Genomic DNA, 20,813 nt, shown 5'->3' on the forward strand with positions numbered 1-20,813 from the left:
CCAGCACGCCTTCCGATTGGCTGCAGGAGCTTCCCACAGCCAATCAGAAGTCACACTTTGGTTTTCCGAACATTTTGGAAGTCGAACGGACTTCTGGAACGGATTATTATTATCTGGGGCGAGAGGGTCACTGGTCCTCCATTCCACCTCTGGAAGGCTATGGCCTCCCACCCAAACGACCTGGAACATCCTCAGGGACCTCATGGAAACAGCTCCTTCCAGCTCTCAGGTCCTGTGATAAGGATGCTCTGGTCACCCTGGGTTTGCTCCTGCTGGGCTGGGCTGGGCTGGGCTGGGGGTTCAGGCCCTTAAAACTGCCAGAAGCAGTGAAGAACTCCCTGGCTTTGTGTGTAGAAGGGATCGGGCCCTGGGTAGAGCAAGGCGGTCGTGGGCCTGACCTCACTGGGGCCAGGCCTCTCTTGCAAGGGCTGGGCACTCCACACGCAAGAACGCCGCTTAGATTTCAGACACTGAGTGGTTCAGAAACCCTTTCAAACAAACCAAACAGGCAAAAGGTAGCTCTGGGGGTGGATGTTCAAAGGGATTGTGGGAGAGGTGGATGGAGAATTCAATGAGAATGCACTCAACGCTCATTAGACTGGGGTTTTTTTTGGGGGGGGGGAGACTCTTAGGTCCCCACCCCTGAGCCATTCCTTTCTCTTCCAAAAGGTGATGCTAAAAGCAGTTCCATGTATTAAATATGAACTCATTTAAGCCGTCTGCAGGGAGCATATGAAGCCGCTGAGCGTGGGCGGATGAAGGGGAGGAGGTCACAGAATTGTAAAGTCGAGCAGGACCCCCAGCGGTCATCTAGTCCAGCCCCCTGCAATGCAGGAATTGCAACAAATGCGTCTCTGACAGATGGCCACCCAACCTCTGTATAGAAACCTCCAGAGTTGCTCTGGGCTGAAATGAAACCTGGAAGGAAAGGAGAGAGAGAGTCCAGGGACCCACCTCCCTGCCTCTCTGCCTGGCACCCCATCAAACATATGGAGCTCCGTTTAACAGCCCTTTGCCCACCCCCACCCCTGTCAGTTGGGGACCATTAAGGTGGGTTTCTTTTCCCAACATAAACGCTGCCGAATATAAATTGTAATTAACACCAATGCCAAAATGGCACTTAGAGAGAAAATAAGCACATTATTAACATCTGCTGCATCCTGCCTGGAGCAGCGGCAGCGGCAGCGGCAGCAGCAACAACTCAAATCCAGCTTCGCATTAGGAGGATTTGTGGCCGAGACTTGGGTTGCGGAGCCAGAGAGCAGTGTGGCGTAATGGCCAGAGCTTCGGACTCAGGCCTGGGAGGAGATTAGGGTTCGAATCCCCACTTAACCGCAGAGAAACCTTTCTTCCTGCACTTCCAGATTCCACCCGCCGTGAAGAGGGACTGGTGATTAAACCGCTCTGGGAATTGTAGCTCTGGTAGAGGAAGAGGCGGCGGCAGCTCGTAACCACTGGCAGCGCCCTTAACAAGCGACAGCTTCTCTGCGGGAAGGCTTGGCTCTTCAATGCGGTATCACAGGGTTCTCGCTGTATGGGGCGGATATGGCCTTTGTAGCTCCTCAGCACCAGGGGACAGCAAAGATCTGCCCCAGTCCTCAGAGAAGGTTGCAAACGAGAACCTAGGCAAAGCCATTGGGCTTTTCTCCCCACCTTTCCATCGTTCCGGGGTGCCGAGTCTCTGCTTTGCCTGCAGAGGATTCCTGTTCAATCCCTGGAAGCAGCTCCAGATAGAGAGAGGTGGAGAGGTAGGTCCTAGAGAATCGTATATTTGGGAGGGAACCCCAGAGGTCCTCTAGTCCAACCCCCTGCAATGCAGGAATCACAGCTGAAGCATCCCTGACAGATTGCCCCCCCCCCCACCTTTCTTTAACAGCCTCCAATGAATTTAATGATATTTGGAATGTATTTGTCTAAACCATAGTGATACACGGATTAGCATACGCTTGAGGGAGACAAGTTTATCCATCTACTAACATACTATATAGTTTTGTAGCCTTAATTATATTTTATGGTTATTTTGTTATTGCTGTTTCCCTCTGCTTTTTAAACTGCTTTTTAATGTTCTCTCCTCACCCTCTTTTTCTAATTTTTTTCTTCCTTCCAATTCACTTAAACTTACTCTAATAATCTCAGTAAAATTCTAAATATAAAAAAGAAAAGCCCACCACCTTCTGAAGGGGTCCGTTCCACTGTCGAACAGCTCTTAACGGTCAGAAATTTCTTCCTGGTGTTGAGTCGGGATCTGCTTCCTTTTAACGGGAAGCCCTGGGTTTGGGTCCCACCCTCCAGAGCAGGAGAAAACGAGCTTGCTCCCTCTTCCGCATGACAACTTTTTAGATATTTGAAGATGGCTCTCACACCACCTCCTGGTCCCCTCTTCCTCCAGGCTAAACATACCGTGGAGACCCAGTGCCAGAGGAGAGGAGACTGGTTTAAGCTGGCTGAGGCTGATGGAAGTTGCAGTCCAAAACCTTTGAAGCTGGACAAAAGAGAGAGAGAGTCTGATCTGATAGAAGGCAGTTTTTTTGTCATCATCCGCCCCCTGCACACACAAAAAGAGCATACTGAGATAGCAAAGGTGAGTACAGAAGTGTTTATATGCCATATTTGACAGGTAAATCCACTGTTGATCCAATTAACACAGATACCAGCATCACATTGGAACAGACACATTGCTACGGATACTCAAGCTGGCCCACGACTTCAAGCGAAGAGCAGCAGAAGCTGAGAAACAGCAACTGAGGGAGACGGGGGCTTCTTCTACCCCCTCCTTCCATGCCCCCCCCATTGCAAACAATGCAGCGTTGCTTCCAGAACACCTAAATCTGCCCCCAGGAGAAGCTGCAGTGTTGCCACTGTCGTCCCCCCAAGTGGAAAGCGAAGGGCCTTTTAATAAAGGAGTGGGGAACCCTCTGCGCCCCCCTCCAAGATGTTTGTGGCCTTGCAGCTCCCATCGCCCCCCCCCGACCAATGCGACCAAGCTGGCTCTCGGGGAGCTGGGGGTCCCAATGACATCTGAAGGGGGCACCGGGCTCCCCACTTGTGTTTTAAGAGAATGCAAAAATGGGAGTGGGAAGGGCCCTGCGGTACAATGGAGGGAAGGACCAGGGCCAGGTTACGCCCCATGGCAAAACAGCTGCAGCCCCCCCCCCCCCCAGAAGAGGGCCTTGGCAAAGGAGCGTTTTGGCACAGTTTCGATAAAATTCTGTCAGTCCAAGCTAGCACCTCCAGCAGAACTAGCCTGATAAAGGCAAAGCCTGCTTTCAAAAAAGCTGTTAGAAAGGGTTGGTTATTTGGGGAGCTTTAAAGAGGGGTGTGTGTGTGTGTGTGTGTGTGTTTATGCTCACAACGGCAATTTGGGATTGGAGCTCAATGCCAGCCACTGCTTACAAGGTGTGCTTGCTTTTCTTTAGCGCCATAAACGGCTACAAGGCTGTAAAAGCTAAAAGACACAAGACTTTGTGCTGTGGGCCTTTCAGAGCAGCTCCCAGCTCAATGAGGGTGACCTGTGCAGTGACCCGGGAGTGTTCCTGCACAGCATCCATTCATTTCATTGGGGCTTGTGCAGGAGAACTTCCTGGCACTTGGCAGCCTGTAAATTTTGTGTGGGATATTTTTATTTAGATGTATATGAAACTTGGAGGATACTCTGGCCTGGCAACTGGCTGCACCCCAGCAGGCAAGCGTAGAAACATCCCAGGTGTCTCTGGCTAAAAAGATGGAAACTGGAATTGTATCCAGCACAGCAGGTCCTAGCGGCACAAACTATCCCTCCCCCTCAAGATAAGAGGGCAGGATCAGCTGTACGACATATGCACACCAACCCCCCCCCCCAATAAATAAAAGCTCAGGCACGTCCACTCTCTGCATCAACCTACAAAGTCCCTTAAGACATTTGAGTGAAGAAGACACCCCCCCCAAAAAAGCACAAGAGCCAACCGTCTCCGAGAATAAGTAACGGGAGGAGGAAGAAAAGGGAGCACATTCTTTCAAGTTAAATTCCTCTTCCCTTTAACTACATTTAAAGCGGCATGAGAATTCATGTATTAAATAGCAAGGAATCACCAGCTCATTGTGGCCCAGCCTGAGTCCCTCAGGGGTGGGGCAGGCTGTTCATTAAAACCAATAAATATTAAGATTTTTCTTCGGGGGCAAATTTTGCCCAAACGGGATACGCAAGGCCTGCCTGGCACCCTGGCAAGCTTGCCCTCGAAGCGGCATCTGAGTTGCAGAACACTGGAATACGGTGGCCCCGCGAGGCTCAAGGGCCGGACCGCCTGGCAAAGGAGAATCAGCAGCTGTTTCGCGCTCATGCTGAGCCTCCCACTCCGCTGCGCCGCCGCCGCCGCCGCCATCACCCCCACAGGTTGGGCGGCTCCTCGGCCACCCGGCTTTTGAACAAGGTGATTTCGTCCAAGTGCATCATGGGAACGTCCCGGATAACCTCCGTCAAGTCCTCGTGCAGGAGAGGGAAAATGACAACGTTCAAGGCGGGTCGGCTGGCCTGAAAGCTAAACCAGACACAGAAGAGGTTAGGGGGTCAGGGCGGAAGGAAGGGGAGCTGGGGTGGGTGTCAGAGTCCACAGCATGGGAGAGCAGCCGCCTTACGTGACGTGGGGCCCCCAGTGCTCCCCAAAGCCACCCCCATCTCCCTTCCTTAGTCAGAAAGGAACCACTTTCCCTTGCAAATCCACACCGTGGCGAACTCCTGCCCGGAAACCTATGTCCCCACTGTGGAAGGACGTGTGGATCCAGAATTGGCCTCCACAGTCACTTACGGACTCATTGTTAAAACTGTGTTTGTGGAAGACAATCTTACTTAGCTATGAGGGATCGCCAAAGAAGAAAAGCCTTTCACTTGCTTTCCAGAAGAGCGTTGGTCTTTCATGCTAAGAAATCATGCCCTGGGTACAGTGGTACCTCGGGTTACAGACGCTTCAGGTTACAGACTCTGCTAACCCAGAAATAGTACCTCGGGTTAAGAACTTTGCTTCAGGATGAGAACAGAAATCATGCAGCGGCGGCGCGGCAGCAGCAGGAGGCCCCATTAGCTAAAGTGGTGCTTCAGGTTAAGAACAGTTTCAGGTTAAGAACAGACCTCCGGAACGACTTAAGTTCTTAACCCGAGGTACCACTGTATTTATTTCAGAGTTTGTCCATCAAGTCCAAAGAATCTTGCTTCCGATTAAACCTGCCTAGGATTTGGAATTCCGATCCGAGACAGGCATAGTGGAAACAGAAGCAGGGCGGGTCTAAGTGAGAGAGCTGGCAGTGCCCATCCTGGAACCCTTGACAAAATCACCCCGGAGGGAATGGGACCCTCAACATGTAAGAAGCGCTTCCAATATGCTAGAGTAGACTTCTCAGCTTTTCTAACAGGGACAAGGAACCTGTAACCTACCAGCTCCAAATTCCCACCCAGCTCAGAGGTCGGGGATGGTAACAGCTGGAGTCCAGCAACATCTGGAGGGCCACAGGTTCCCCAATCCCCTCCTAGAACCTGTGAAATAAGAAGTGGCCTCTCTCAGAGGAGTCCTCCCTGTGGCTTTATTGCAAGAGCCGCGGTTCCAAGTGCGACTACAGTCGGGCCCATATACAGTGGTACCGCGGGTTACGTACTTAATTCGTTCCGGAGGTCCGTTCTTAACCAGAAACTATTCTTAACCTGAAGCACCACTTTAGCTAATGGGGCCTCCTGCTGCTGCCGCGCCGCTGGAGCACGATTTCTGTTCTCATCCTGAAGCAAAGTTCTTAACCTGAAGCACTATTTCTGGGTTAGTGGAGTCTGTAACCTAAAGCGTATGTAACCTGAAACATATGTAACCCGAGGTACCACTGTACAGAGAATACTTCCACTCCTAAGCATAGAAAGTTAGGGGTCAAACCAGATGCTCTACCTCTCAGCCTTTGCCTCTCTGCTTGGATCCTGGCCTTGGCTTGTGGCTCCCCCCCCCCCCCGGACACTTCATTCGCTGCCCCTCAACTCTGGCTCACTTCCACAACTCTAATACCTCCTGTCCTTGATTTTCTGCCACGCCGCTAATTTTGCTGCATTGGAAAAAGGGGGAAAAAGTAGACCACCATAAATCTCCCCTCCCCTGGACTTTGGAAGTGGAATTAATGCACGGAGAGAAAGGACTGCGCCAGCAGGGCTGTAATTGCAGAGAAAAGGGCTGCTGCAGTTAAGCCCCGTACACAATGTTTACCAAAAGGGGTGGAGGGAGAAATCATTTAAAGCTGGCTTAGGCAGAAAGCCCTATATGATGATAGCCACATAGGGAGGCAATAGGACACACAGCAGGAGGGGAAAGATAAGGCATGCTGGGAAACCGGGGAGGGAGGGAGGAAGCCCACGCACTCACAGAGCAAGTTAAAATATTTGGCATTGATTGCCGGAGGGGAGAAGCGCGGGTCATGGCTGTCTCCGCGCGGGAAGGGAAGGGGGAACAACCAGAGCCTTAAGCCGAGGCCACGGAATCAATTGAGGGGGCCCAGGACCCTTTTGCCCTTGCCCAGGGTTTGATCCTTGAACCCTGCACTTTTCAAACCCCGGGAGAGCTGGCTGCACAGTCCTTCTCCCCCCAAAATCAATCCTGGGAATGTGGGCAGCTCTACAAAAGGGGGCTCTCGGGGAACGCAGCAGAAAGGGGAAACGGCCTGCTCAGAAAAGAGGCACCTTCAGAGGAGCTGCTCATGCAGGGACACGGCGGGCAGCCTCCTCCTCTGAGAGCAGGTCATTCCGCTGCAACAGGAGCCATCAAAAGGTCGGGTTGTGGGGAAGGTGACATTTTCCACCCCCAGTTTGCGGGCAACTGGGAGGCACGGCTGCCCCTTGGCTCAAAAAAAAGGTGAGCCCCCAGAGGTGTGGAGATGGATATTTGACCACAGGGCTGCAAGTGAAGGATGTCCACACCTTAACTGGAAATATTGCCACCCGTACTGGTCCCCGCCCTGTTATGTGGGGAGCTGTCCTTGCCCCCCTCCCACAGCCACCGATGGGATGGTCGCAGGCAGTTCTGTTCAACAGTCTCCGGAAAAGGTACGCTCATCACTCTTTAAATTCCATGCCCACCTTATTACAAGGCAAGGAGGTGGTTTATTTCTACTCTGTCATGGCGCCTGGCAGTGTGTGGAATGAGGACTCTCTCAAATCTGACTCGGTGACTGCAAGGACAGAACCCAGCTGTGCCGTTACTCGGGATTAATGCACACAGAATAACAATGGCCAAAAGACACCATAAACTTGCTGGGAAATACAGAGATGACAGGAGCCAGGAAAGGCCTGGTCCTTCTTCTATAGCATGCTTTCAAGGGGTCGCTTGCATTTCATTTTCACTGTTGTTCTTTTACTTATATGCATAATCGCTCTCAAAGCAGCTCACGGGAAGAGGAAAGGACAAAAATCAATATACAGACAGAACAAAAACAGAGGGATAGAATCACAGAGTTGTAGAGTTGGAAGGGACCCCGGGGGTCCTCTAGTCCAGCCCCCCACAATGCAGGAATCACAACAAAAGAACCCTTGACAGATGGCCACATACATTGATAAATATGCCAGATTCATTAAACATATTCAAGAAACTCATTCTTATGAGTATCAGGGGTAATGTTCTTTGTACCAAAATGCCTGCTGCATAGAGACATGTAGCACGTCAGGGACAAAACGTCTAGCCCTGCCTTCTCCCTTAATACAATAGTTTTCTATACGCAGGGACTATTTGTCTTTACTGGGTAAGGAGGAAAACGCAATCATATCACCTCCAGCAAGTACAAGCCCTAAAACTGAAGGTATGTCCTAATCAAGACTTGCAAATATGTCCACAGAACCAGCTTTGGTTGGCACCCGTCTGTCTCGAGAGACAATGGAGTGCACCTCCGGAGGTGAAGTTAAACAGCTGTGTTTGCAGCACCCACAAAGTGGCCTCCTTGGGGCGCAAGCCTGGGCCGTGTGTCTGGAGGTCCTGAGCTGTCCAGCTTGGCTTTGTCAGAGGGAGGCATACAAAATGCCATCCAACTGCCTTAGGGACTCCATATTTCTGTAGGGCTTACTCCTTAGCCTTTTCTTCTCCCAAATATGTCCTGCAAGGCAGTGGAGGTTTAGGATCAGAGTTTTCTTTCTCCTAGTTGGGCTACCTTCCCACGTGGAAAATCTTGCCAGGCAGGGAGTATTTTCCAAACCTTACTGTCTGCTTGTGAAACATGGACCACTTAAAAACGCCATCTCCAACTCCACGAAAGATTCCATCATCGGTGTCTCCGAAAAGTTTTACGCATCACTTGGGAAGGCAGGTAAACTAATGCCAGTGTACTGGAAGAAGCAAAGATCGCCAGTGTTGAAGCAATGATTCTTCATCATCAACTTCGTTGGGCTGGTCCTGTTGTGCGGATGCCTGATGATCGTCTTCCCAAGCAACTACTCTATTCCGAACTTAAAAATGGAAAGCGTAATGCTGGTGGTCAACAAAAGAGGTTTAAAGACTAACTCAAGGCAAATCTTAAAAAATGTAGTATAAACACCAACAACTGGGAAACACTGGCCTGCGAGCGCTCCAGTTGGAGAACAGCCTTGACCAAAGGTGTCCTGGGCTTTGAAGACGCTCGAACTCAGGACGCTAGGGAGAAACGTACTAAGAGGAAGGCACGCTTGGCAAATCCACACCGTGATCAACTCCTGCCCAGAAACCAATGTCCCCACTGTGGAAGGATGTTTGAATCCAGAATTGGCCTCCACAGTCACTTACGGACTCACTGTTAAGACCATGTTCATGGAAGACAATCTTACTCGGCTACGAGGGATCGCCAAAGAGAGAGAAGGTTTTCCAAACCTACCTGGAGATGCCAGGGATCAAAGAGGTCCCGGGCACAAGAGCAACTCTCCCCTTCTGTGGTTCCCAGCGACTGGTACTCGGAAGCATTGGAGGCAAAGCAGAGCCATCATAGCAAGTAGCCTTATCCACCACAAATTTGTCTAATCTTCCTTATAAATATATATCTAGAACTAAACATATAAGAACAGATTTCCATACCCAAATCAAATACAATAAATTAATATCACAAGAGTTCCAAGCGACACAAGCGGGTTCTCCCGAATCTTATTACTCTAGCACATTATTGTAATCCTCCAGAGTCAACTTAAAAGCTCATGCAATCAAATTGACCGATTTCCCTAGCCAGGTGACAGCACCGGTTAAAACCATTTCCAAGGATTCTCTCTATCAAGTGATTTATCGACAGCAGAAAGAAGAACAGACACCACTAAAAGATACGAGGACAAACGTAAACGTGCGCATTGCCCAAACCAACAAGATCAGCCCGGCTGGTCAAGAAATTGAAGTGGCAGCAGCAGCAGGATCTTCGGAGCACGACAACCACACTCAACTCACCCCAGTGCTGCTTCTGGGCATCAGGGAGCAGAGAAATGGGAGCCGGCCCTGGGTGCAGAGATGACTAGATACGGCACCTGTTTGGCGCATAGGAGCCAAGCCTCCAAGCATGGGGAGCTGCCACCCAGGCACACATGAAAGCCCACAGCTGCAAGGCGGCCTCTGTGGATGCAGAAGCGCATTGTTCTCTCTCTCTCTTTCTTTCTTTCTCTCTCTCTCTCTCTCTCTCTCTCTCTCTCCTCCCACAACTCTCCTCTGACAGTGAGCTATGCTGTCGAGGTGAATTCTTACATTCAGAAAGCTTTGTGGCCTCAGAATAGATGGCGTTGGACGTGCGCCAAGAATGATACCCAAGAAGCCACTTCCTAAAAAAGGAAAATGGGAGCGGGCAGCTGGGGGTGGCAGGGATCAAAGGGAAGCAGCCAGAGCAAGCTTATCAAATCTCAAGGCCGGGCGCTGCCACAACAAGCTCAAACAGACTGGGAAGTTGTTTTCCAACATCTTCCGCAAATTAAGAAGTTATTTCAATAATTGGCCAATTAAGCTTAATTTCTACTTGGGAAACACATTACGGCGACGGTTGATGCCTCTTGTTCTGCCTTCCCCCTCCTGCATACATAGTGGGGAACGTTAACAAAAACAGGGTGCCATGGCAAAGCTCTCGGGCGCAGAGGGGCTGCCCTGACCCAGACTTCAGAAAGAGAGGGGGAGAGGAGAGGAACTAGCAAATGCCCGCTGTGCCCTGCAACTGGCACCACCCAAAATATCACCCCCCGAGCATATGGCAGGGGATGGGAGCTTTGGGCTGGCCACAGAGGAGCTAAGGGGAGGAAGGTGGAGGTTTGGAAGTGCCCTTGGCATGTTTCTGAGGACAGCACAGATGCAGTGCTTTGAGAATTGCATCAAGTTTTGATCTCTCGTTCCTGTTGGGGGTTGTCAAAGGCATCTGCATCACTTTTGCAACACTCTCTATGCAACAGTTGTGGAGAAAAGCTTGCTAACAGGTGGGTGTCATGTGCAGAGGGCTCAGAAACACCCAGGAGCAGACTAGAGGCCTGGCAAGGCTGCACACTTAACTAAGCATCCCAGGTCCCCCCCCCCCCCAATTTCTGAATTACCAAGACGGCCTTCCCTCTGCTAATCTTAACATCCAAGAAGGTCTACAGGGAAGGAGGAGGCAGTTGTCTTCAAGGGCAGCCCCACACAGAGCACGTTGCAATAATCCAGCCTGGAAGTCAGCAGTGTGGGCGAACCATAGCCAAGCCATCTGTGCCCCAAAGGAGTCAGTCTGACAGGGCCCAGGCCGGACACGAGGCAGGAAACCAGGCAAGGACAAGGACAGGGTCTCAGGCAGGATCTAGCAAACAGCAACGTGGCTCCCACAACCTGGGGTGGGGTCCGACAGCCTTTTATCTTTGTCGGGGTAGCGGCTGGTCCTGATCCCCCGGCAACTCACCTCCCTGTCTCACCCAAAGGTGAGCACTCCTGCTGCAAGAACTCAAGTCTCTCCTTCTCTCAGACCTCAGTCTCTGCAGCTCGGGAGACGTCGGTGGGTGACTAGACCCAGAGGCCGCCTCAGCCTCCCCTGACCCAACCAGTAGTGGAGCAGCTGTAAGTGATGGCCCAGCTGAAGGCAACGAGGTCATCCCCGCATCTGGAGCGAGGGCAGGCTCAGCCCCTGACTCGGCCCAGCTGGTGTTTGCTGCAGGGGAACCTGTGCAGACTGGGACTCCTCAGGATCAGGCCCTAGACTTGGTTCAGATGATGCCTGAGGCAAAGGATCCGGTGCAGACTGAGTCTCCTCTGGTTCCGAGTCTGAGCACGAGTCCCAGGCCATCACACAGAGCTGGATGTCATCTGCATATGGGTGACACCTAACTCCAAATCTCTTGGTGACAGCTCCCGGAGGCTTCTTGTAGATGTTAAATAGCGTGGGGAGCAAGAAGGAATTCTGTGGGACACCATGGAGAAGCTCCCATGGCGTCAAGTAGTGGCTTCCCACATCTACTGCAAGGGAACAGCCCTGAAGGTGGGGGAAAGACCACAGAAGCACAAACACCAAACTCCTTGAGCTGCTCCAAGAGGACGCCATAGTCAATGGTATCAAAAGCCGTTGAAAGGCCAAGCAGAAAGGGCAGGGCCACTCTCTAACTATCTCACTTCCGACAAAAGCCATGAACCAGGGCAACTAAGGCAGTTTCATTGCCTGAAGTCAGATTGCAATGGAGCCAGACATTCAGTTTCTTCAAAGTATGCCTGAAGCCAGACTGCCCCATCCTCTCAAGCCCCTTGCCCCAAGAGGGGGATATCTGCCACTGCGTGGAAGCTGTTTGATGCTTCTGGGTCCAGGGAGGTCCTCTTAAGGAGGGGGTGCAGCGCCACCTCTTCAAGGCGGATGACAGGCATTTAAAAACAAACACTGCGCTTCTTCACGCAGCTTGTCTGCGCCCTTGGATCACAACAACCGAAACCGATCCAGTACAAACGGCAGAGGTCACTCTCTAAAACACTTCCTGTCGTCCGCTACAGTCTCGATCAAAGGTATTTGCAAAAACCCGAAATGCAGCTTCAACGCACCGGTTGCAGAATTTGGGTTTCTGTACACCAGTGTGAAATTTGAGGGTTTTCCTTAAAAAAAGCTACCCGCCTGCCCTTCTTGCAAGAGATGCACACGGCTTTCCCCCTGCAACTTTGCAGTTTATCCTCAAAGCCGCCCCACTGGGTAGTGTACACAAGACTGGCCCCCAGTGAGCTGCTGCGCTTCATGGCCAAACTGGGATTGGAACGCAAATCATGGCAACCCTTGGCCAAGACACAGCGCAGGCATATGCGCAGAGCAAGTGGGTGCTAGACCTTTTGGAGACGCCTTCCAGTCAAGGAAGCTGCAGCAGCTGCTCTCTTCAGCAGTCCTTAAAGCTGGAGCTGTGGATGAGGGATGGAGCCAGGGGTGGCTCTTTAACCATTCACACTCACCTGCTCCAGCAAATGTTTTGCCCTGCTAGAGGCAGGCACCTTGTGCCCCCTTTCCGAGCACAATTCAAAGTGTTGGTGCTGACCTTGAAAGCCCTAAATGGCCTCGGCCCAGTATACCCGAAGGAGCATCTCCACCCCCATCGTTCAGCCCAGACATTAAGGTCCAGCTCTGAGGGCCTTCTGGCAGTTCCCTCCCTGCAAGAAGTGAGGCTACAGGGAACCAGGCAGAGGGCCTTCGCGGTGGTGGCGCCCACCCTGTGGAACGCACTCTTGTCAGATGTCAAGGAAATAAACAACTATCTGACTTTTAGAAGACATCTGAAGGCAGCCCTGTTTAGGGAAACTTTTAATGTTTGATGCATTACTGTACTTTAATATTGTGCTGGAAGCCGACCAGAGTGGCTGGGGAAACCCAGCTACATGGGTGGAGTATAAATAATAAAGTATTATTATTATTATTATTATTATTATTATTATTATTATTATTAGATGAAAACAAGGGCCATACACGAGAGCATGATGAATACAGAAGCTTTAGACCAGGCATAGGCAAACTCGGCCCTCCAGCTGTTTTGGGACTACAACTCCCATCATCCCTGACCACTGGCCCTGTTAGCTAGGGATGATGGGCGTTGTAGTCCCAAAACATCTGGAGGGCTGAGTTTGCCTATGCCTGCTTTAGAAACACACCTGAATAGATAAGCCCTCAGTGGTGAAGCGGTTTGAGTGCCAGCCTAGGACCTGGGAGAGAGCAGGATTCAGATCCCAACTTGGCCATGAAATGCGCTGGGGTGACCTTGGGCCACTCACTGCCTCTCGTTTTTTTTCCTTGTAAAATGTTTCAATTTCAAATTATATAAAACAGAGAGAACAGTTATAACAACAAGTGAAAACAAAAATATGAAATTGGGTCTGCTCCTGTTTTTATTATGCATTTGTTTCTTTTTTTATCCTAGTTACATGCCAACAGTGCCCTTCAGCTCTCTCTATTGGACAAACAGGCCCAACTTTACGCCAAAGGATAAGTGGACATAAATCTGACATCAGGAATCACAAGACAGAGAAACCGGTAGGAGAACACTTCAATCTCCCAGGACATTCTAAACAAGATGTCAAAGTAGCTGTCTTACTACAAAAGAATTTCAGAAATAGACGGGAAAGAAAAGTTGCTGAATTGCAACTTATTACCAAACTTAAAACCAAGGAGAAACCTGCTCTGAAGAGGGACATTTTTAGCCATCTCACCCCTTGCTTTTTCCTGTAAGACCAATTGCAGTCGTCAACAGTCGTCAACAGGTTTACCACCCCTATCTGCCAATCACCCATTCCCACCACCCTTCTGAGTAATACCCCTCCCCACCCTCTCACTATATATAAGGGCCCGTGACTTCTGTTTCAGTGTATCTGAAGAAGTGTGCGTGCACACGAAAGCTCATACCAGTAACAAACTTAGTTGGTCTCTAAGGTGCTACTGGAAGGAATTTTAATTTTTTTTTTATCCTTTATTTTTATGTTGTGAACTGCCCTGAGACCTACGGATGAAGGGCGGCATACAAATTTAATACATAATAAGATAATAATAATGACAACAACCGTCACACGTGGGTTAAAATAACAAAAGTCCTGGTGAAGGATATCAGCGCTATCCAGTTATCAGGCATCGTTCCAGATCTGCCAGGCTTGTGGCACGGCATGTCATGAACATGACTGTTCCGTTGTATATGTAATAAAGGAATGCCAAAATGATATAAAAAGTGTCTGGAGGCTCCCGCCCTTGTTGAAATCTCAAATTATGCGCAGTTTCCACCCCCTATTGCGGCTATATTCTGGAGCGCTGAACCCCTTGCACCACCCTGGAGCTCTTTGGAGATGAGCGGCAAGGTAAAAATCAAATAAATAAATGAGCCAAGCAAATTAAATAAGGCAGGTGACTCCTCTGCAGGACCTTTTGATTACCTAACAACCTGCTCTCTCGCTCTCTCTCGCTCTCTCTCTCTCTCTCTGTGTGTGTGTAGCCCTCCCCACTACTGAAAGTGGAAGTTAGCAAGTACCGGCCCCCACCGCACCCCCAACAGCCGCAGTTCAACAAGTGCCCGTCTGCGCTCTCGAGTAACGCAAGCCAAGGAGGAGCCCTCTCCCCCCCCCCGCCCGCCTTTATTATTAATTCAAAGTGACAGCCTTACTCGAGGGGTCCAAGAGAGCAGGAAGCCAAACAGACAATGAAAGCTGGAACGAGATCTTAAATGATTCACTACGCCAGCGATACATTAAGCCTTCCGCAATCGGAGGCGGGGACCCAGCCAGCAGACATGCTTAGGCTAGCAAAGAGGGGTTTGGCAGCCGCATCAGCCGCTGGCCCACAGCAAGCAAGCAGCAACCGAGGAGGAGGAGGAGGAGGGCGGGAGCCTTCTCAAGGTCAGGAAGGGGGGGGGAAGGAGGGTGGAGGCAGGCAAGGGAAAGGGGGGCACAGCAGAGAAGTAAGTTTTAAATGAAATACCGTTCAAGGACCATTGTTTACCCTGTAAGAACACAAGATGCTCCTGGGTTACACAACCATTTGGTCCACCTAGTGCAGCCCTGCCTAAACTTCTGGGGCTTCAGGCAGAGTGTCTGTCCCGGCCCTACCTGGTTGGGTTTTGAACCCGGGACCTTCTGCTTGCAAGGCAGATGCTCTGCAGCTGAGCTACGGCCGCTCTCAGGCCTCACAGTGCTGCAGCCGCAAGCCTGGCGGACCAGGATCCTTTCCCTGCTCCCCAGGTGAAAACAGAACAGCCGGCTGCCCTGCGAAGGCTGCGCTGCATCCCAGAATCTTCTCAGCCCTGGGAATCAGCTGAGTCCAGAGAGCAGCTGCCTGCTCTGATGCTGAATGATGTGCCACAGTTCCTGCCAGTGTGGTGTAGTGGTTAAGAGCGGTAGCCTCGTAATCTGGGGAACCGGGTTCGCCTCTCCGCTCCTCCACCTGCAGCTGCTGGGTGACCTTGGGCCAGTCACACTTCTCTGAAGTCTCTCAGCCCCACTCACCTCACAGAGTGTTTGTTGTGGGGGAGGAAGGGAAAGGAGAATGTTAGCCGCTTTGAGACTCCTTAAAGGGAGTGAAAGGCGGGATATCAAATCCAAACTCCTCTTCTTCTTCTTCTTCTCTCCGTCTGGGAAGCTGGTTGTGGAGGGGGGCCGCCAAGGCTGATGCTGCACCCCCAAACTGCCGGCCTCCCCTGAGCGCCAGGAAGGCACCCCTTTCATCTCCCCACCACCGCCCTTAAAAACACACACACAACACTTATTTCACCTAACACGAGACACGCAGGTTTCAAACAGAACCGGCGCAAGGTCTGCCACTGGATAGAAAAGGGATTGGAAACCTGCCTCCTGGCAAGATGTTAAATTGTTTTTATATGCAACAACAGCAGCAAGAGTATTGGTAGCCCAGAAATGGAAGCAAGAAGAAATTCCGATGGAAGAAGAATGGCAGGTGAAAATAATGGACTATGAAGACAGGAAGGAAGACAGGAAAATGACAGGAAGGATTCGAAACCTGCGAGACCAGAGATTTACAGAAGATTGGAAGAAGTATACGAATTATTTGAAGAGCAACTGTAACCAACAAATTGCGCTAGTGGGACTACAAGAAGTTTTGTAAGGAGGAATATATGAAGTGCTACAAAGTAGATAAAGAACAGAGATATTGGTTATGAGTTTTAAATGTAACAGGGAAAATAAGAAATGCATACTAAGAGATTAGACTGGAAAATTTTCAGACAGGATTGATGGAAGTAAAAAAAATGGAATAAGATGTAAAAATATGTTTAATTACTGCTGAAAATGTTATGTTAAAAAAACTAATAAAAAATTATATATATAAAAAGTCAAAGTGGACAGGGAAAAGGGGTGATGGGAGAAGGAGTCTGACAACATCCCTAAGACCACAGGCACAGCGTCAGATTTCAGACATGGGACTCACACCAAGCCTTGTCTGGCTCTGTCCAGGACTGAGGAGCCAGGATCCTGCAAAAAGGCTTAGGAGAGGCTTCCCACACCCAGGGCAAGCCTCTGGCATCGAGGCTGCCCAAGCAGGTGCTGTAAATGCCAGCTTGGAATCCAGCCCATCTAGAGAAGGGCTCTCCAGGAAAGGCTGCAGGGGCCAGAGGAAGGCGGGTGTGATAGGTGCAGTCCGCCCCGCGTGCCACTGCACAATCCACCACTCACCGTGGCACCTGCACTGTGCCCAAGCCATGCGTCTCTCCTGGGAGAGACGTGGTGGATTGTGTGCGCGCAGGCTCCGTGCTGCCCAAATGGTCCACCCGCTGCCTCCCCCCCAGCTGTAGGGCAGCAGAGCGGGGGAGGCAAGCAGACTCCAGAGGCTCCATGGTGCACCCTGTTAGGATATAGTTCCGTCCCCCCTTTAGAACAGGCATGTGGAGTTGTTGTATGTCACATGTCTGTTTCCTTCCCGCACAGTCTGCTGGGAACTTCCGTTGTGTACAGCTTTTGCCATGCTGCTTGCTTGGACACGAAGGGAAGCAGGCATGTTTTTCCTTTGTCCTGCTGCTGAATAAATGCCTGTAAATATGCTTATACAGTGGTACCTCGCAAGACGAATGACTCGTAAAACGAAAAACTCGCAAGACGAAATAGTTTTTCGGTTTTTTGAGTTGCTTCGCAAGACGAATTTCCCTATGGGCTTGCTTCGCAAGACGAAAACGTCTTGCAAGTTTGTTTCCTTTTTCTTAAAACCGTTAATACCCAGGGTGCATTCAGGGGGTGCAGTTGCGACTTGACTTCGAGGAGCAACTCATAGCACGCAGTGTGCTAGCCGTTTTTGAGGTTTTTGAAGACTTTGGTGATTTTTGAAGCTTTTCCAAAATCCGTGCTTCGCAAGACGAAAAATTCGCAAGGCGGAAAAACTCGCAGAACGAATTAATTTCGTCTTGTGAAGTACCACTGTATATGCCTCTGTCCGCTACTTCTTTTGCGAAGAGTTCTTATCTCTGCTCGCTTGCGTGCTCAGTCTCTAAAGGTCTCTGAGGCTTGAGCCGCAGTTTTGATGCTGTTCCAAGAACCGGAGTTCGCCCGGCTGCCGGCCGGTGGGCTGGAGCCAGCTGGGGGCCTGCCAATTGCCCCCGTCTCCCCGGACACATCATAACAATAAGGTCATGGGCCCAGATCCACGTTGCCCCAGAAGCCCAACTTCTTTCGCCACTGCAAGGATGCCTCAGGAGTAAGACCCTCCTCTCAAGGAGACCTCCAGGGGTGGGGGTCAGCTGGGGTGTGGCTCCATCAATTCCCACTCAAATTCCCCCCAAAAAGCGGCTGGAGCGAAGCCTAGGCTCTGGGCACTTCCTCTGCCAACCTTGACCCTGGACTGCTCTCACCCAGCCTGCTTGGACTCTGACCTTGGCTAGCCCTGGATCCTTCTCTGGCTGCTGGCATGACTTCTGGCAAATCCTCTGGTGCCCCGAGAATGGTCAGCAAAAAGCACAGAACTAACAAGACTCCCAGGAAGTGAGCATGGACCCCTTGCTCCCCCCCCCCCCCACTCAACCACCCACCAACTCCAGCAAATGCTTCCAGCAGCCCAGATGCCCGCTGACTTCAGCTGCAGCCACACTTGGACCTACTCAGGAGCAAGCAGCGAGGAATGCACAAGTCCCGGGACATGTTTTGCGTGAGAGCAAACCCACCATCCAGTTTTCCCCAGGATCTGCAGAGAAGAGGCAGAAGTCCCCACCTGCCTGCTCAGATTGGAAACCGCGGCAAATCCAGAGACTCTCACACCTGTGCTTTGGCATCCAAGGCCAAATGCCACGGAATAAAAGGCCGACTTACATACAAGCTGCAGGACAAGAGGGGGCATTTCAGAGAAGAGGAGGAGGAGAGGATGGCGATGCTTAATGAGCTGCAGGGCCGTTTGGGGGTGGGGGGAGAGAGATGAGAATTAAATATTTACAGCTTGACTAAACGACAATTAAAGGGAGTGGGGGACAGAAGAGAGAAGATAAATATTTTAAGGGTGCGATCACCGGAGCAGGGAGGGCAAGCGAAGGAGATGGAGCTAGGAGAGAACCTGGGGAGGCAGGAGGGAGCCCCCCCTTCACTCTGCAGCCAGTGTGCCCACATTGCAAAGGCTAACAGGCAGAGCCTGCACGTCTAGAAAACGTAAGCACATAAGCAGAGCCTTCTGGATCAGGCCTATCTAGTCCACTGTTCTCACTGTGACCAACCAGGTGCCCCAATCAGGATCTGTGCGCAAGAGCCCTCTCCCTCCCTGTGGCTTCCAGAAACTGGTATTTCCATGATGATGATGATAATAATAATAATAAATTTTACTCATACCCCACCCTCCCCAGCCAAGACCAGGCTCAGGGAGGCTAATACCCAATATAAAACAAATTCAATGAAATACAACTTAAAAACAAGATTAAAATACAACATTAAAACATTAAAATACAGCCTCATTTCAATAGAAACACAAATCAAAAGCTTTGGGGGCGATGAAAACGTCAAGTCTTCACCAAGGCTAACTTTCCAGACTGGTCCTACATGGGCCAGAAGAAAGCCAGGGAAGTCCCCAAATAGGAGTTCCATCACAGAAGCAGAAAGGAAAAAGGAAAGAGGGGAAGGGAATAAAATTGATTCCAGGCCAAAGGCCAGGCGGAACCACTCTGTCTTACAGGCCCTGCGGAAAGAAACCAGATCCCACAGGGCCCTGGTCTCATGAGACAGAGCATTCCACCAGGCTGGAGCCAGTGTTGAAAAGGCCCTGGTTGCGGCTAATCTGACTTCCTTAGGGCCCGGGACCTCTAGGGTGTTGCTATTTCTGGACCTTAAAGGTCCTCCGTGGGGCATACCAAAGAGGCGGTCCGATAGGTACAAGGGTCCTAGGAAGTATCCTTCACCAGATTTGAAAACTACGCCTCATCATCCCTGCTACGTGGGCGGTTCTCATGACTTACCTAGCAATGGAGGAACTGCACTCTGCACCTGCCCCAGAGGCACTTTCCATCTATTCTTTGGGACAGAGTCCGGACCCAAAGTCCGTCCTGCTTCTAGAGCTCTCTCAAAAGAGACTGCCATGGCTGGAGTGGGCAAACTCAGTGCTGCGCTCAGCTACTGGGCAGTGCATCTCCCTGGGCTGCAAAGAGTTCCCCCTTCCTTTGGAGAGGGACCGTTACTCCATGGTAGAACACACCAATTTGTATGCATGATATCCCAGGTCCAATCTTTGGTGTTTCCCAGTCGGGCTGAGAAAGATCCTACCCTGGAGGCGTCCCTGCAAATCAGGGTCAACCTTCTGGCTGGGGCTGATGGGAGTTGTAGTCCAAAACATCTAGAAGGCTGGTGTGGACAATGAGTGAGGTGGACCAGTGGTCTGGCTCAGTGTAAAGTAGCCTCCCATGGCCACGTCAGGACTTGGCCGGTGGAAAAATAGACCTTCCTCTAGCTTGAGCTTCACCTCCAGGCTCTTCATGCAGCATGTAAACTGTGGAACTCCCTCGCACAGGAGACAGTGATGGTCACCAACTTGTTGTTGTTTAGTAGATTAGTCATTTCCGACTCTTCGTGACCCCCTGGACCAGAGCACGCCAGTCACTCCTGTCTTCCACTGCCTTCCGCAGTTTGGTCAAACTCATGCTGGTAGCTACGAGAACACTGTCCAACCATCTCGTCCTCTGTCGTCCCCTTCTCCTTGCGCCCTCCATCTTTCCCAACATCAGGGTCTTTTCCAGGGAGTCTTCTCTTCTCATGAGGTGGCCAAAGTCTTGGAGCCTCAGCTTCATGATCTGTCCTTCCAGTGAGCACTCAGGGCTGATTTCCTTCAGAATGAAGAGGTTGGATCTTCTTGCAGTCCATGGGACTCTCAAGAGTCTCCTCCAGCACCAGAATTCAAAAGCTTCAATTCTTCAGCGATCAGCCTTCTTTATGGTCCAGCTCTCACTTCCATACATCACTACTAGGAAGTAGTAGGAAGGCTTTAACTATACGGACCTTTGTTGGCAAGGTGATGTCTCTGCTTTTTGAGATGCCGACTCAAAAACTCCATGGACGATAACAACAGGTCACCAACTTAGATGGCTTTAAAAGAGGATTGGACAAATTCATGGAGGAGAAGGGGGCTATGGATGGCTACTGGCCATGATGACTATGTCCTGTCTCCACAACTGAAGGCAACCACGCTTCTGAATGCCAGTGGCTGGAAACCACAAGGAGGGTTGTGCTTGAATCCTGCTTGCAGGTTTCTCACGGGCACCTGGTTGGCCACTGGGAGAACAGGCTGCTAGACTAAAGATGGGTCATTGGCCTGATCCAGCAGGCCCTTCTTATGCTCTCCGAGCACCTCCAATTCTTGGTTTGACTGTCTATGCCAGGGGTCAGCAACCTTTTTCAGTCATGGGCCGCCTTGTGGTGGTCCGGACTATATTTTCAAAAAATATATATATGAACGGATTCCTATGCCCC

General features: G+C 50.8%; 1 protein-coding gene across 1 annotated transcript in view; it reads right to left on the reverse strand.

Moving 5' to 3' along the window:
- Positions 1-2,581: 2,581 nt before the first annotated feature.
- FBXL18 (F-box and leucine rich repeat protein 18) overlaps positions 2,582-20,813 on the reverse strand; it is a 35,511-nt gene continuing 17,279 nt past the window's right edge. The window contains exon 5 of the mRNA XM_081839738.1: positions 2,582-4,514. Within this exon, the coding sequence (XP_081695864.1) occupies positions 4,358-4,514 (157 nt within the window). The 3' untranslated portion in view covers positions 2,582-4,357. The remainder of the gene's footprint in view (positions 4,515-20,813) is intronic.

This window comes from Podarcis erhardii (assembly GCF_964252035.2).
Source record: "Podarcis erhardii genome assembly, chromosome: 14".
Classification (NCBI taxonomy): domain Eukaryota; kingdom Metazoa; phylum Chordata; class Lepidosauria; order Squamata; family Lacertidae; genus Podarcis; species Podarcis erhardii.